The sequence below is a fragment of the Pristis pectinata genome, chromosome 10 (genome assembly GCF_009764475.1).
Source record: "Pristis pectinata isolate sPriPec2 chromosome 10, sPriPec2.1.pri, whole genome shotgun sequence".
NCBI classification, from domain to species: Eukaryota; Metazoa; Chordata; class Chondrichthyes; order Rhinopristiformes; family Pristidae; genus Pristis; species Pristis pectinata.
Genome location: NC_067414.1, coordinates 55686879 through 55699974, shown reverse-complemented (window position 1 = coordinate 55699974; position 13096 = coordinate 55686879). Strand labels below are relative to the sequence as shown.

The 13096-nt window shown below is 43.1% G+C and overlaps 1 protein-coding gene across 1 annotated transcript in view; it reads right to left on the bottom strand.

Annotated features, from left to right (window-relative positions):
- Positions 1–1605, bottom strand: part of gckr (glucokinase (hexokinase 4) regulator) — a 46099-nt gene extending 44494 nt beyond the window's left edge. Inside the window, 2 exon segments of the mRNA XM_052024933.1 lie at positions 447–520; positions 1569–1605. Of these exon segments, the coding sequence (XP_051880893.1) occupies positions 447–520; positions 1569–1605 (111 nt within the window).
- Positions 1606–13096: the final 11491 nt, after the last annotated feature.

The following is a 13096-nucleotide window of genomic DNA, read 5'->3' as shown; positions in this document are numbered from 1 at the left end:
CAGTCAGTTGGAATCAGTCAGAGGAGGAGAGAGAGAGAGAGAGGGAGCAGCCTGCTAGTCTCTATCGATGGATGAAAAACAGTGACTGTGTCTGTCACTACAATCCACACACACTATGCTCTATCTTAAAGGGACATTCACCAATAGTAACCTAGTCCGTAACAACAGTGACACATTTACTCTCTGCACCAATAAAGGCAGTGGAATATATTCACACTTTGGTACACCACATAATAGAACTAAGACCTGGAGATTGGGGATTCCTTTAGTAATGGAATTGCTTGAAATAAATGATGCAAAATTAGCTTCTGCAAAGCCAATGACATGCACTATTTATTTGTTTAACTAAATGAGGAGCTTCCCCCTTATCTTAACTCCAGCAAATTCTACACTTGAAAATGTAACTAGGAGGCAAGGTGGGGAGGATTAATGTTAGAATGACTTACCTGCTTTTGCCTTGGGTGCAGAGTTTCAATGTCATGCTTGAATCTTTTAGTGCTTTTCTTCATCTTACTGTAACCTTCCAGAGATCAAAGAATCTTAGCCAAAGTTCCAAATTCAAACAGGTTTGCAAAAAATACTGCCAAAATACAGCTGCTTTCAAGTTGGTTTGGAATATGATGATTCCAAATTTAATTATCCAACTACCGCAATCAGACTTATTTTCCAAATGGGGGTCAAACTCCTACTTAACGATTAACCGAGAGAGTTACATGTCAGTTTGACGAGTCACGGAGCAGTAGGCTTCAGTGGCTATGCAATTTGGATTGTTCATCTGTCCAATTGTAAACTAAATGTATTTATGCATTTATCTAAAAGTACATTTTGCTCAGCATTTCTTGATAGAGATGGCAAGTGTACCTGTGAAAAGTTGTGAAAACGTTTGTTGAACTATGTAGACTTTGCCAAGTGATAGGTTTTAAAACCACTGGAAAAGTTCCAGAAAATGTTGATTGTGTTTTTGGATTACATTGCAAATAGTAGTGAAGCTATTTCGATATCTGATTTTCAGCTGGGATCTGAAAGGTTTTAAAACCATTGTGCCAACTCTCTACCAGGCTCTCAACCTCAACCTCTCTGAATTATGATCCTCAACTCCCAGCTTGACCATGAGAAGTTAAGTCCTGATTACCCTTCTCCTCAACCCGATACTCCAGTACCATACCTCACTCCAACGTGAGTCTCTCTCACCTGCAACCAATACGTTTTGACCTATGACCTGAAATCACAATCCCCTGTTGTCCTCCACAATAGTGGAACGTGTAGAAAAAAGCCATCCAGCATGTTGACCTTAGGCCTAGAATGACATAGAATAGAGTGGCAGCGGAAGATCTTCAAATAACACCTGTTTAATACACTTTTGTGCACCGGAGAAAATCTAGGCAATAATAGGCCATACCCTGTTAACAGGGTAAAGCATGAAAACAACACCCTCACTCTTTCCCTCTGAGTTATTTGCATCTGATAACCTAGAATTGACAAATATGGCTGTGTTGTCCAGTGTGCAAGTGAGCGGTAGTGCTTATTCACAGCCAGTGAATTGCTTCTTGGAATGAAAATTGATTTACCTTCAGGGGATTCTGCAAGATCGCCAACACAGCCCATGCCTGCCCTGAAAAACCAATGTGATCTTGCTGGGAAGAGATTTGAGATGTCAGTCATTAAAGCTCAGTTTGAAGACATTAAAACCTAGCTGCTGTATTTACACTGAAAATACAGTACGTAACTGAAATTTCATTATAGCTATGCAGTTGGGTTATGTGACCAATGATGAACTTTATAGTTCTCTATTTAATATAGTAGCATGACTATTATCTGTCAGCATTGTTTACTCTCTTCTTGCCATGTACTCTCGTTGCCTTCTGTGCTTGGCTGGAAACTAGATTGCATTAGAGGGGCATAGATCAGGGATGCATAAGCTGCACATTGCATGCTTGCACTGTTGCTGCAAATGTGAAAGCATTCAAGGTAATGCCTTTTAATATGTTCATTTCCCTGGTGATGTGTTTCTGACATTGGCTTCCACCCAAAGAAACTTGAATAGCTTTGATAAAGGTGGGGTGAAAACATGTAATAGCAGAGTCCCTACTTCCTGAAAATGACATCAACAGGGTTGGGCAGATCCATAGAACACTAATAATTCAGCTGACAGGGAGTATTGAATTTTCTGTTACTTGCACTGCCTTCCAGCTGAGCAGTGGCAACTACAGTGACCAACAGCAGCTGCTCAGGGCATAGTCACAGCAAGAATTATTTCTTTTGAATGGTGACACTGTTGCAGTGGATACCATGAGTTACAAATTCTAGCAATAGTCAGAGCTACCTTTAAGCACTTGGCCAATTTACACAGACAGGCATGAAGGTGGGGTTTGGAGACTCCGCTGGGTTCGCACATAAATTAGAGGATCTTCTGAGTGAAGGGGCTCCAGCCGAGCAGTTGACTAACCATAATGTCAGTGACCACTGGGGACACGTCAGTAGTGTCACAGGCATCACATCTGACAGCACGGAGAGACAAGAAACTCTGCAGATGCTGGAATCTAGAACAATACACAAAAAGTGCTGGAGGCAGCAATCAGCCCTCAGTTACCACAGGCATATCCACTGGATCACCACGTGGACTCTTTCACCAAAGGAAGGTTCTTCTTAAAATTTTTGCTCAGTTCCACAAACATGTTTTGCCTCCCTGCTCAAAGCCAATGTCTTCCAAAAGCCCGTGACTAAATCCCTTCACTCTGCTTCCAACTCACAGACAAGATCAATATCCTTTTACTCAAAATCACAGATTACTCCTTCAGTGTCTATGATCATAATGTTATTGTTTCTCAGCTGTTTTTGCTACCTCTGCAGTGCCTAACACCAACATCACATCTCCAGTATCTAAATACTTGACACCACCATAGTATGTTGTCTCGCTTAGCTGCCTAAGTAACAAAAGCAAATCCCCTCCAATGACTTTCCCTCATTCTTTTACTCATTCGTCACTGATGTCCCTCAGTATCTAACCCTCCTCTTTATCATCTGCAAATTGCCTCTCAGTAATCCCAGCTGAAGGCGTAGAACTGGCTTCCATTTGTATTTTTATGATGTTTAGTTTCACACTTTTCTTTTGAATACTGGGCCTTAAATCAGTTGTTTCTTATTGTCTCCACATGCTCTTGCCCCACGGAGCTCATATCCTCCAACCTGGACACTATCCTGACCCCCCCGGTCCAATCGCTTCCCACCTACATCCGTGACACGTCACATGCTCTCCAACTCTTCCATAGCTTCATGTTGTCTGGCATGCACAACCTCATCTTCACCATGGATGTCCAGTCCCTATATACCTCCATTCCCCATCATGACGGCCTCACTGCCCTCTGCTTCTTTCTTGACCACAGAACCAGAGCCCTTCCCCTAACACTCTCCTCCACCTGGCTGAACTTGTCCTCACCTTAAACCACTTTCGATTCCTCTCACTTTCTACAGACCAAGGGCGTAGCTATGGGCACTCACATGGGCCCCAGCTATGCCTGCCTCTTTGTTGGCTACGTTGAACAGTCTCTGTTCCAAGCCTACTCGGCCCCATTCCTCAACTCTTTCTCCGCTATATCGACGACTGCATTGGTGCCACCTCTTGTACCTGTGCGGAACTCAACAGTTTCATAAATTTTGCCACAAATTTTCACCCTGCTCTCCAATTCATTTGGACTATCTCTGACACCTCTCCCTCCTTCCTCGATCTTTCCATCTGCATCTCAGGAGATTCCTTATCCACCAAAATCTTCTACAAACTCACTGATGCCCACAGCTACCTTGATTACTGCTCCTTCCACCCTGTCTCTTGCAAAGACGCGGTCTCTTTTTCTCAATTTCTCCGCCTCCACCGCATCTGCTCCCATGATGAGGCTACCCACTCCAGGACATCCGAGACGTCCAACTTCTTTTCTAACCCAGGCTTCCTCCAACTGTGGTTGAGAGAGCTCGCACCCGTATCTTTGCCATTTCCTGCACCTCTGCTCTCACCCCCACCCCTCCCAGACCCAACAGGGATAGGGTCCCCCTTGTCCTCTCATTTCATCCTACCAGCCTACATATCCAACACATCATTCACTGCCACTTCTGCCATCTCCAACGGGACCCCACCATCAAGCATATTGTCCCCTTCTCACCCCTTCCTGCCTTTTGCAGGGACTGTTCTCTCCACGACTCCCCAATTCAATCTTCCCCTGCACCCAGGGAACTTTCCACTGCCCCCGCCACAGGTGCAACACCTGCCCCTACACCACCTCCATCACCTCCATCCAGGGACTCAAACAGTCCTTTCAGGTGAGACAGAGATTCACCTGCACCTCCCTTAATATCATCTACTGCATTCGGTGCTCCAAGTGTGGCCTCCTCTACATTGGTGAGACCAAACACAGACGAGGTGACCATTTCACAGAACACCTGCACTCTGTCTGTAACTGCGATTTGCATCTCTCTGTTGCCAGTCACTTCAACTCCCCCTTCCACAATACCACTGATATGTCAGTCCTCAGCCTCCTCCACTGCCAGGAGAATTCCAAATGCAAAGTGGAGGAACAGCATCTCATTTTCCATCCTGGAGCCTTGCAGCCTAATGGCAAGAACATTAAATTCTCCCACGTTAAGTAACCTCCACAATCCTTCCCCACAACCCCCTCCCTGACAATGCTTCTTCTTTTCTTCCCTTTCCTAGACTATCTCTCTTTTTTCCACCCCATTTTGTTTTCCTTTCTCTCCTTTGACCCTATTTAACCCTATTGACCTGGAACACACTTTCAGGCATGTCTATTGCAGATCATTGTTTGTGCATGGCAGACTTCTCCATCTGTGCACTGTAGTGCAGTCAGGAATGTGCTGGAAGTGAGATGCATGCACCTCTGACCTCTTGATCTGCTCCTGAACACTCTACTTGTTCTGTAAATTGCTGAGCCAAGAGTTTGGATACAGTTTGGATCTGCTCCCTCAGATATACATCAGCATCAAATGCAGCCTCATTCAATTGAATGGGAACAGTGACTTTATTTAAAATGAAGCTTCTCCCCTGGCAGATCTGCTCTCCCCACCTCCCCCATACCTGCCTATCACTATCTCTTACCTGCATCTACCTATCACCACCCTGTGCCCACCCCACCTCCCCTCTTTTGTCCACCTATCACTGCTCTGCTTTTCCCCCCTATATATTGGGCTTCCCCTTTTCCTATCTTCAGCCCTGAAGAAGGTCCTGAAATATTGACTGTCTGTTTTTCTCCACGGATGCTGTCTGGCCTGCTGAGTTCCTCCAGCATCATAGGATATTTCCACTGGTGAATGAGATCACAAAAGGGCGCCATAAGTATTCTATTGTCAGGAAGAAATTCAATAGGGCAGTCAGGAGGAACTTCACTCAAAGACTGAAGATAATTAGGAATCTGCTTCCACAGAGAGGATTGAGGCAAACTTCTAGTTAAATGGAATCTGGCACGTACATGAAGGAGAGGGGGATTGAATGATGATAGAATGGGCCAGATTACACTGATCCCTGTCTGCGCTTTGTGCCCATACTGGCTCTGTAACTGCAGCAAATTTTTGTAGCGTCTGGGCTTCCAATGCACTTCCAATGTATTGCAGCCTTTCCAGAGTGGGTCGTGAGCAGTGATTAGGGTGCAGGCAGTGGGAACTGTCTCTGCCGAAGACTCCCTTCTGACAGCTTGTGATATCAAGAGACTTTTCATTGTTTCTAAATGCCTCTCACCATCAGACACATTTGGAAGCAGCTGAAAACAAATAAACAATGAAAATGAAATATTATTAAAATGATATATTTTTAAATGATAAATTTATTTTAAAACAAATGACTCTCCTGCTAAGTAATTAAAAAGAAATATATATTGAAATAAAGAAAGATAAACAAAGCACTTCCCTAAGCTTCATTTTAAATAAAGTCACTGTTCCCATTCAATTGAATGAGGCTGCATTTGATGCTGATGTATATCTGAGGGAGCAGATCCAAACTGTATCCAAACGCTCGGCTCAGCAATTTACAGAACAAGTAGAGTGTTCAGGAGCAGATTAAGAGGTCAGAGGTGCATGCATCTCACTTCCAGCACATTCCTGACTGCACTACAGTGCACAGATGGAGAAGTCTGCCATGCACAAACGATGATCCGCAATAGACATGCCTGAAAGTGTGTTCCAGGTCAATAGGGTTAAATACGGAGGAACAGACGTAAGCATGTTTGGTGCTGGCATGAAGCAGTTAGCATGGGCAGTCTGAATTTACATTGTATATACTGCGTAATCTTAAATAACCGTGTGACCCAATGTATGCGTAAGTGCCTCTGGTTTTGTTTTTCATTGCCGGGTTTCGCTGTGTAATGCCTGTTTAATTAACCCAAGTCCAATGCTGTATCTAGATCCCATTTCAGAGGCAGGAGCTCATAAGTCAGCTGGACATTGATGTTCTTAGCAGCATTTGAGACTGACCTTGACCCCTGACAACAGGACCCTGAGAAGGACAACATGCAAGGTTGACAAACCGCTGTCACTTTTAGTTTGCAGGTTAATTTTCATGAAATGAAATAGTGCCAGAGTGTCAGTCTCCACACGGGAGAATTATTGAACAAGGATCAGTTAATGGATTTATGGATATCAAGTTGTGCTTTCACTAGTGTAGCCCAGACATCTGTTCTGTGTGAAGCTTCACCTTGCAATAAATGATTCCTTGTACAGTTAGGTGAGGCAGCTGAGTGAAAATTCCTGGTGGTTGGAATCAACTGAGACAAAGGAATGAAGAGATAAATATTACAGGTGAAAGCAATTTTATCAAAGGAAATATGGGTGCTGGATGGTATCATGGTTGGCAAAATGCATTCCTGTTCCAAGGTCAAATTTAGTATAGATCAGTGGGATGAATCTTGACGTGAAATATATTCAAGCAGTTTCAACAGGAGAAGATGCATAGTACAGAATTGCATTCACTGAAAAATAATAATTATCCAACTTCCTCAGAGCACCAACAAGGCAATAGGTGAGACTGTGACATTGTCCAAGAATTTTATTGCTGAAAAGTAATCCAGGAATAGATTACTTTTCAGCATGGTAAAGACAGATCTAAAGTATACAACAACATTCTTACTTATAGGGCAGCATCGTAGTGTAGCAGTTAACGTGACGCTATTACAGCTCCAGCGACCCAGGTTCAATTCCCGCCACTGTCTGTAAGGAGTTTGTATGTTCTCCCCGTGTCTGTGTGGGTTTTCCCTGGGTGCTCTGGTTTCCTCCCACATTCCAAAGACGCACAGGTTAGGAGCTGTGGGCATGCTATGTTGGCGCTGGAAGAATGGCGACACTTGTGGGCTGCCCCCAGCACATTTTCAGTAACGCAAAAAGACACATTTCACTGTGTGTTTTGATGTACATGTGACTAATAAATAAATAAACATAAACTGTTCCATAGAGTGTGTCATATTCATCCTGACTAAGATTATTGGTTTGGTCCATTATTTTCCAAATCAACTCTGGACAATCCTTGTGGTACTTGCAAAAGGAGGTCCAAGCTCTATGGTGGCCTGTTCTATGCTGCATAACCTCTTAGATATAAGGGCAGAACCCTTGCCAGCAGCAATACAGTGAGCCTTTATGGAGTAGGATGGGGTTAGACAGGAAGAGGAAGAGGAAAAAGAGTTGGGAGTTAGGTAAGCAGTGCTTTTCCAGGCAGATTGCCCTTGACCAACTCTTTTCATTGTGGATAATAAGGACATCTCCAAAACCACTATTCACCTGCAGTTCCCTCTGTCACTGGTCGCAACAACAAAGTAAAAACCAATACCAAAATAAACATTCCAAACCAAATTTGTAAATGAAACATACTATATTGCACAGGAACATCATCTAGCACAATCATTGCCTGTATTGTCTTCTGACTCTCTACTTGATGATTTGATTTCTTTATGTTTTGATTAAGTAATGCTTTGCTCTTTTCCATATTTAGATTTAACAGCACTGATTCCCAATGACAACTGCTTCAACACCTCAACCTCTGTTCATTGATGGAATCAGCAACATTTAATACTTACATTGTCTAATTCGTTTTATGTGCATTGAGTCCATTTGGCTCTCCCAAGCCTAGCTCATAAATATGCCTGTACACGTTAGCTTCCCTGTGCCAGTTTATGCTTGTATTTGTACTCCCACTTGGACTTAGATAAGGTAGTTAAGAAGGAATATAGGAGACACAGAACACAAGTGCAGCAAGGTCATTTGGAACTTTGCAAACATTAGTTAGACCACATATAAACGACAGCATAAAGTTCTGGTCAGCACATGACAGGATGGATCTGACAGTAATAGATAGGGTGTAGAGGAGTTTAGGAGAACGTTGCTACAACTGGAGAGTTATAGCTATGAGGTAAATAGTCTAGGATCCAATTGTTTTCTTTGCAACGTTAGAGAGGGATTAGTGGCTTATCAAGTTATAAAACACCTACACAGGGTAGATAGTAAGGGCCTATATTGTTTAGGCAGAAAGGTCAGTAACCAGATTTAAGTTAATTGGCAGAAGGGTTAGAGAGGATTTAAGATGAATTATTATACTGAACAATTGAAATATGGCACAACTTCAGAGAGGGTGCAGGAACAGTAAAACCTGTGATACTGGTAAAACCAGACCCAATTGGAGTATTGTACCCAATTCTGAAGTTGGTCACTTCATTTGCATGTTAACGATTGATACCCTTAATGGATACTTCACCATGTAGCATCTGGGATAACTGGAAAGCCTGGCAGAAGAAGTTAGCTCAGTGTGGAGTTGGTGGGTGGGGTAATTGGTTTCCTAGACCTGTGTGTAGTCTTGTTTCTCCATTTTATGAGGAAGTATTTTAAAAGGCAAAAGAAACTTACGTTCATCAGAAATTTAAGCATGACTTCAGGCAAATAACATTTGCACATACTAATTTCAAATTCTGCCTGAGAATAATATATTGACTTTCCACTTGACTGCATTGCAGCTGAATATATTATATCAATTAATCATTCATGACATTAACTAAAACCCAAAACCCAGCCTAAGACTTTAGGGCAGCAATGATTAGGCAAATAATCTGTAAGCAATTTCTCCTGACATTATAAAACTTCTTACTCAAGTCTACATTTCTGGTAAAATTATAAAAGACAGAAATATGGTTCTGTATGATTCCTCTGAATCTCTGTATAAATAAAGGTTAGTTTTAATTAATTTGCTCTAAATCTACTCAGCTGAAGAGATGAACTAATGAAAGAAAGAGAAAGAAAATGTTTAAGCCTTTTGACATTCAATATCAATGTACTGATTACAAATGTTCACGGAAGGTAGCCTTGGTGTAACCTATCTTAATTTATGCAGAACATGATCACTTGTGTACCTCAATTTTAAAAGTCATTAGTAGGGAAATGTAAAATTAGTGGCCTGCTAATGAGAAGGTAAGAGAGATGGATTAGATTAGTTCTGTTCTTGCTGTCTTCCCCAAACTATAAATTAATTATAATGGCATTAAGATATTGGTCACTTTAAAGGTCTTCTGATTTATTAACAGGCATACTCAAAATGTCCTTCTGCCCTGCTTGCTGTGCAAATTGCACTCATTACCATTCTACTTCCTGGCTTACAATGACTTTTTTATTGCAGGAGTAAGAAGTATATAATGCAGCTTGTAGTTTTAGGCTAATAAATTTAATGCCGAGAAGTGTGAATTGATGCATTTCAGTGGGAAGGATGAAGAGAGAAAATATAAACTACATGATACAATTTCAAAGCGGGTGCAAGGACAGTAAAATCTGTGAAATAAATCACTATCTAGGCCGTGCAGTGTAAAGTACTTTTAGTAGGAGGTCAAAGCCATAAGGAGGCTTAAGAAAAGGCTTATGGGAATGGTACCGGGATATTAGGTGAAGACCCTGGAGAAGCATGGTTTCATTAGAGCCTGGAAGGCTAATGAGTGATTTGATAGAGGAGTTCAAGATCATGGAGGCCTCTGATGAAGAAAGGAAGGAGAATGTAAAGTAGATGAGTTAGTAAACAGAGGATATAGAATTAAGATAACCATTGGTGAAACGAGGAGATTTTCTTATGAAGTGTTGTTATGATTTGCAATGCACTAACTTAAGTGGAAAAGAGAATTCAATAAATAATTAAAAGAGATAAGTTATGTAGGACTGCAGGGAGCGTGTGTAATTGAAGAGCTTTATCAAAGAGACAGTACAGGCACGATGGGCCAGATGGCCTCCTTGTGCGTTGTGTAATTCAATGATCCTGTGGTAGTTTTATTTATAAAATTAGACTGGTTTCTTTTCTCTGTGATTCTCATTACTCCCAGGGGACTAAGTAGAATGATATTGAAAGATTCCACTTGGTTACCTAAACTGCCAAGAGTTTGCAATAGAAGTTCATAGGTATTAATGCACTTGGAAATGTGTCAGTTGATAATCCATCAGATGCCCTCTTGCTTCTGGTGAGAGTAGTGGGTGAGTGTGAAATACTCTTGCTGGCCTAAGTCTCCAGGCTCGAATGTTGTGTTTAAATGTCATTTGTTCCTTTCTTGCCAGAATGTGCCGGCTGAGAAAGATCAGGTAACCCATTGCCATCACCCTGTTGCAGAAAAATGGCAAGGCCATGATTCTCATGGTGGGGAGAAAATCCAGGGCAGAGGCAGCTACACTTTTCTATATGGAGCCCAGAGGAGGACTTCTCTTCTGTCTGTCCCCATGAAGTGAAACTACCTGGCAAACCTCTTCATCCCACTCACTCGCTTCCCTGTTCTGGGGCCAGTGAAATGTTGTTGGAATCCTGCTGACAGGACACTGATCATTACTGTAGCATGAGGGTCCCATTAAAATCCAGTGGCAAAACCAACAGCTTTATTGTTGGAGATCAGTGAGAACAGAATAACAGTTCAATTCAACTGCTCTCCTGTGTTTCCCACTCAGTGGGAATGTCAAAATCCTCCACGGAATTTAGATGAACAAAGAAATATTGCACTCAAGAACATAAAGTATGAAAAAATTAAAATATGATAAAATATGGTCAATTAGCTCATTTCCTCCACTACCTAATGAGTCCTATCTTTTCTCCGTAACAAACATCAATATAATTGAAGCCCTGAAGGAAGCCTCTGTATAAATATAACTTGATCCCAAGAGGTAAAAGAGCCATGAAACTGATTTCAAATGGTCAGTTCTTGTCTCCAGGCCAGAAAAGTGACCTCCGCTTCTTTCTGGAACAAAGACCCAACCAGTTCCCCTCTACCAACATTCTCACCTACCTGGCAGAACTTGTTCTAACCCTCAACAACTTCTCTTTCGATTCCTCCCGCCTTCTACAATCAAAGGTACAACCACTCGCATGGGCCCCAGCTATGTGTGTCTTTTTGTTGGCTACGTGGAACAGTCCTTGTTCTAAACCTGATCTGGCACCCCTCCCCAACTCTTTCTCCACTACATCGACGACTGCATTTGTGCCACTTCCCACACATCAATTTATCACCTTTGCCACTAACTTCCCTCCTGTCATCAAATTCACTTTTCAAAACCATTTCTGAAACTTCTATTCCTTTTCTGAATCTCTTTTGTCTCTATCTCAGGAGACAAACTATCCAACGATATCTACTATGACTCCCACAGCTACTTTGACTACACCTCATCCCACCCTGCCTCTTCTAAGGATGTCATCCCCTTCTCTCACTTTCTCCCTCTCTGCCGCATCTGTTCTCAAGATGAGGCTTTCCACACAAGGACTTCCGAAATGTCTTCCTTCTTCATCCGGAAACATGGCTTCCCCTTTACCGTAGTTGGTGGAGCCCTCACATGCATTTCCTCCATTTCCCATATGTCTGCACTCAACCCCCATCTCCCCAGACGGAACAGAAATAGTGTTCCCTTGGTCCTTGAGGAAAACAAAGGACTACGGATGCTGGAATCTAGATGAAAAACACAATGATGCTGGAGGAACTCAGGAGGCCAGGCAGCATCTGTGGAGAAAAACAGGCGGTCAATGTTTCGGGTCAAGACCCTTTTTCAGGACTGAAGATAGGAAAAGGGGAAGCCCAATATATAGGAGGGAAAAGCAGAGCAGTGATAGGTGGACAAAAGAGGGGAGGCAGGGTGGGTACAAGTGGTGATAGGTAGATCCAGGTAAGACATACTGATAGGCAGGTGCAGGGAAGGAGGGGAGAGCAGATCCACCAGGGGATGGGTCAAAGGTAAGGAGGAAAAAAAGGGGCTAGAAAAAAAAGGGAGATACGCTAGGAAAGGGAAGAAGAGGCATGGTTGGGGGTGGGTTTGGGGTGGGGGGTTGTGGGGATTACTTAAGGTGGGAGAATTCAATGTTCATGCTGTTAGGCTGCAAGGTTCCAAGATGGAAAATGAGGTGCTGTTCCTCCAGTTTGCTCTTGGAGGATTCTCCTGGCAGTGGAGGAGGCTGAGGACTGACATATCAGTGATGGAGTGGGAGGGGGAGTTGAAGTGACTGGCAACGGGGAGATGCAGATCGCGGTTACAGACAGAGCGCAGGTGTTCTGTGAAACGGTCACCTAGTCTGCGTTTGATCTCACCAATATAGAGGAGGCCACACTTGGAGCACCGAATGCAGTAGATGATATTATGGGAGGTGTAGGTAAATCTCTGTCTCACCTGAAAGGACTGTTTGGGTCACTCAACTATCACTCCAGTAGCCTCCGCATCCAGCACATCATCCCAGCTCCAACAAGATCCCACCACCAGCCACGTCTTTCCCTTTCTGCTTTCTCTCTATAACTCCCTGGCCCTCTGGTACTTTCCCCTGGAGGTGCTACATTTGTTTTTACACCTTCTCCCTGTGCGCCATTCATGGACCTAAATAGTCCTTCCCGATGGGGCAGACGTTCACGTGCATCTCCTCCAACCTACTCCATTGCATTTGGTGCTCACGATGGGGCCTCCTGTACATCGGTGAGATCAAGCGCAGACTAGTCGACCATTTGGCAAAGAACCTGCTCTCTATCTGCAATGGCTACCCTGACTTTCCAGTTGCATGTCATTTCAACTCCCCTTCCCACTCCCACATTGACCCGTCTGACCTCGGCCTTCTCCACTGACACGG